Source organism: Hippocampus comes, unplaced genomic scaffold (assembly GCF_001891065.2).
Source record: "Hippocampus comes isolate QL1 unplaced genomic scaffold, H_comes_QL1_v1.1 scaffold135, whole genome shotgun sequence".
Classification (NCBI taxonomy): Eukaryota; Metazoa; Chordata; class Actinopteri; order Syngnathiformes; family Syngnathidae; genus Hippocampus; species Hippocampus comes.
In genome coordinates, this window is record NW_017805583.1 from 1868000 (window position 1) to 1872515 (window position 4516).

Consider the following 4516-nt stretch of genomic DNA (forward strand, 5'->3'; position numbering starts at 1 on the left):
ATATATATATATATATATATATAAAGCATAGAATCCTCTACCAGAGGCCTAGTTGCTTGAGGGTTCTGCACAGGATCTTAGTTGTTCTCAGTATTGCGCTCTTCTGCACGGAGCTGTCGGATGTTGTTCCTCGTATCTGAGCCATCCATTCAAAATGTAAAAAAAACCCAAATAAACTAAGAAATCACATGTACGGTTTTCACAGCCTTTGCTGCTCAACTCAAAATTGAGCTCAGGTGCATCATGTTCCCACTGATCATCCTTGAATTCTTCCAGCTGAAATGGATTGTCGTCCACCTGAGGTCAATTCACTTGATTGGACATGATTTGGAAAGCCACAGACCTGTATAAGGTCCCGTAGCTTACAGTTTATGTCAGAGCATAAATCGAGAATGAAAAGAATTGTCTGTAGTCATCAGAGACAAGATTGTCTCGAGGTACAAATCTGGGGAAGGATGCAAAAACATTCATGCTGCTTTGACTCTTCCAATGAGCACAGTGGCCTCCATCATCCGTAAATGGAAGAAGTTCCGAGAGCCGGTCGCCAGTCTAAACTGAGCAATTGGAGGACGGAGTTGAAATCAGGGAGGTGACCGATAACCGGATGTTCACTCTGTCAGAGTTCCAGTGGTCCTCTGTTGAGAGAGGTGAACCTTGAGAATGACAACCATCTCTGAAGCACTCTACCAATCAAGCCTGTATGGTAGAGTAGCCAGACGGAGGCCACTCCTTCGTAAAAGGCACATGGCATCCTGCCTGAAGTTTGCCAAAAGGCACCTGTCGGACTCTCAAACAACGAGAAAGAAAATTCTCTGGTCTGATGAGATCAAGATTGAACTCCTGTTTGGAGGAAACCAGACACTGCTCATCACCTGAGCACTACCATCCTGACAGTGAACCCTGGTGGTGGCAGCATCATGTGATGAAGATGTTTTTCAGCAGTAGAAACTGGGAGACCAGTCAAGATCGAGGGAAAGATGAACGCAGCGATGAAAACCTGTTCAAGAGTGTTCAGGACCTTAAACTGGGACGAAGTATACCTTCCAAAAGGACAACAACCCTTAGCACATAACCAAAACAACGAAAGTGCGGCTTCAAGACAACTCTGTGAATGTTCTTCAGTGGCCAAACCAGAGCCTGCACTTGAATCAGATCAAACATCTCTGAAGAGATCAATGATGGCTTTGCAGGGATGCTCCCCAACAACCCGATGGTGCTTGAGAGGTGCTGCAAAGATTAATGGGTGAGACTGCCCAAATATAAGTGTGTCAAGCTTATAGCATCATATTCAAAAAGACTTGAAGCTGTAATTACTGCCAAAGGTGTATCAACAAAATACTGAGCAAAGGCTGTGAATACTTCATGCGTGTAAATAAATCTTCAAACTTTTCGGGGGAAAAAAAAACCAAAACAAAACAAATAAATCATGTCAAGGGGTGTTGTGTGTATGTAACATAAACATGTGAATACTTGTACCCTGTATTTTGACTCTCTTCATGAAATGAAATGATCAAAGAAAAATAAATTACGATTCAATCCACCCATGATTCTGCCATCCATATCAAATCCAACCCCCCCACCAAACACCAATACTTTCAAGATCATACCATCGAGTCATCCCAACACATCCTCATTCTCAACCTTTATAAAATTAAGAAACACTGAATAGTTTGATTGATCATAGGATGTGAACAGCAGCAAAGTCTCAAGTCAATTCTGTTCTATTGTCTCCCCCTCCTTTGTTTTCCTTTTTTTTTAAACTTCAGAGGTCCCTCTGCAGAGTCATGGTGGACGAACTGAGGGTGTCACTGAAGTGCCAGCGCAGGCTCAAACACAAGCCTCAGCCGCCCGTCATGGCGAAAACGGAGGAGGTTATCAACATGCACACCTTCAACGACCGCAGACTGCCAGGGAAAGAGACCATGGCATGAAATGGGAATCACTTTCTCACCCTCACCTCCGCAATGAGGAGGCATGTAGAGACACTTGGAAGAACCGTGGGGGAAACTGGTAAAAGGGAGGGAAGTACACTTTGGGTTATTTTTGACAATGAGCAGAGAGAGTTGCTTGAGAGTGCATTGACAAGAAGTCATTCGTATTAAAGATTAACTTGGATTCAATAATATTTCCTGTGGAAATAACTTGAGCCTAGGAGAAATTTCAGCTAGTTACCTCATGATTCCTATCACAATAATAAGGCGCAAAGTACAGGGAGTGGAGTTTTAATGGCAGAGGTGGGAATTTTCAATTTTTAACAATGGTGGAATGGACCCTGTCATCGTCATATTAAGTTACTTAAACTGCAGCGGCAACGTGAACATCTTAATCACAGATTTCTTTGCTATGGCCGTAGGTAAATTACATAGAGAGGACTGGAAACGAACAACAAATGTTTTGTCTGTTTTCAAACCTTGATAGAAGGAGCAAAAAGGCTCTCAACTCACGTTAGCCCCGAGCCTCAAAGACTGCAACGAGTGCAGCTGATTTCTATTTGTGTGGGGGGGAAGCATTGTATTTCTTTGTCACATAATGTGTAATTAATTGAGGAAAAAATAAGATCTCATCCATCGGGCTAGAAGTGATATTTAATTTTATTTGTGTTTCAGAGTACTAAAACTTTTAGTCTTTAAATGTAGTGTATGGGAAGGATGCAGAAATATAACCAAAGGATGCATGGTTTAGCGCTGATATAGCAAGCTGTCGAGTTCCATGTATTGTATCCGCCTGTAGTCGTAACTCGGGATTAAATGAAGCGCATAAACCATTACCTTCAATTTAGAGGAATTGTAGGATGTGATTGGCCCAGCTCCACTGATCCACGGCAATCACACGCAAAGAAATTGTATTTATTCAAGTATTTATTGTTTTATTTATGAAATTCTTTGTTTATAAAGACGGGATTTTCACTGCGGCAGCAAATCTCAAGCTCACGTGTGTATGAGTATGCTAAAGTTTCTGACAATATGCTCTGTGTAATGTCTTTTGTGGCTTTTTTTCATTTTCTTTACGACAAATCTAATATTTATGTGCATTTACAATTTGTAAGAAAAGATGTTTTGTACAAAGAGAGCCATCATTTTGTCTTGGTTTTTACCATCATGAGCGTCACCATCAGGAGTGTCATTCATGGTCGTAGGGCAGGGGCGTAGCCATCATTTCAGAAGTGTGGGGGACAGATTGTTCAGGAGTCAAGATACGTTTACAGTTTTCTTGGTGGCTACGGCAGTCTTCAGGCCACCGTAGACTAAACGGGATGGTCGTGTAACCAAACAAAACAAAAAAAGGCTAAAATCCCACAACACACTAAATTTCGGATAAATGGGGTGATGTGAGCACCAGAAAAGCAGTGCAAACGTACCTTAAGACCACCTCTATGAGCAAATGATAATTCTCTCAAGGTTCAACTTCTCCTTAAAAATAACCAAACTGGATAAGGTAAAACACAATGACAGTAAATCTTGAATAGCCAAATAATTAAGGGGTATATTGTCTCAATTGTGCTCAAGTCAGAAAGGGGCGTAGCAACGCACGTTCGTGGCTGCGCAGATGCTCGCGTCATATTAATTTTGTCACTAATGCGCCTTCATGGAATGGACGCACTCTGGGTGGAACGACCGTCAAATAAGGGCGAATTCAGCCTGTCAAATTTCGTCAAGTGCTTATTCTCCCAAAGACTTAAGCACCTTTTCCTCTAAAGCACTCCAGAGGCTGAAGTACGATCTGTCATACTGCACATTTTGATTGATTTCATCTGCAACGGTTCTGTCAATCGGCATCCTTGTGCTGACGCGGAGGTAGAGAGTGGGTGGCGGCGGGGGCACACCTGGCCATTATATGCTCACCGACTGTCCAATGGACATAATGTATCCCTACTGCATTCCGCCGACGGCTGAAACCTTGATATTCGATTCTATTAACCCTTTCATGCACCCTGTAACCCAATAACATGAGAAGATGTCCCTGAAAGATTTAATTGGTGAAAAAGGGGCAGGGCCAGCAGCTTCTTTTTTTTTTCACCTGCAAGGAACATTTCCGAATGCTTGAAGGGGGTTTGGAGTTTGGAATCGGCAACTACACCCATTGTAATCAAGTTATAGATTTTTAATCTTTTGTTATTTATTATTTGATCTCGTGTGGTGTGTTCGGATTTGCTTATGTGTGTTTGATCACGTGTGACGCAGCATTAGGCAATCTGATCAACACCCAATTGCTTTGTACTGGCTCCAAACAGACATTCAGTCTTGAGCATAATACTCAGATTAATTACTTTGATTCGATTTATTAAATACAGAATGAAAAAAAAACCCCACATGCTCCTTCAAAGTAACCTGTTCGATTAGGCGACCGTGACTTAGGAGGTAAAGCGGGTCGTCCGGTATCCATGTCGTGTCGTTGTGTCTGGGGCAAGACACTTAGCCAACTTTGCCTTAGGCATCACACACATCGGTGTATTCACGGTGAAGCATCTTTACGTGTCCAGAAAAGCAAAATATGAAACTGATGCATATTATTATTA

At 42.1% G+C, this 4516-nt stretch overlaps 1 protein-coding gene across 3 annotated transcripts in view; it reads left to right on the top strand.

Moving 5' to 3' along the window:
- grik2 (glutamate receptor, ionotropic, kainate 2) overlaps positions 1-4295 on the top strand; it is a 135535-nt gene extending 131240 nt beyond the window's left edge. For all 3 annotated transcript variants that reach the window (XM_019880062.1, XM_019880065.1, XM_019880064.1), the window contains one exon: positions 1767-4295. In XM_019880062.1, the coding sequence (XP_019735621.1) occupies positions 1767-2014 (248 nt within the window). In that variant the 3' untranslated portion in view covers positions 2015-4295. The remainder of the gene's footprint in view (positions 1-1766) is intronic.
- The last annotated feature ends 221 nt before the right edge of the window (positions 4296-4516 follow it).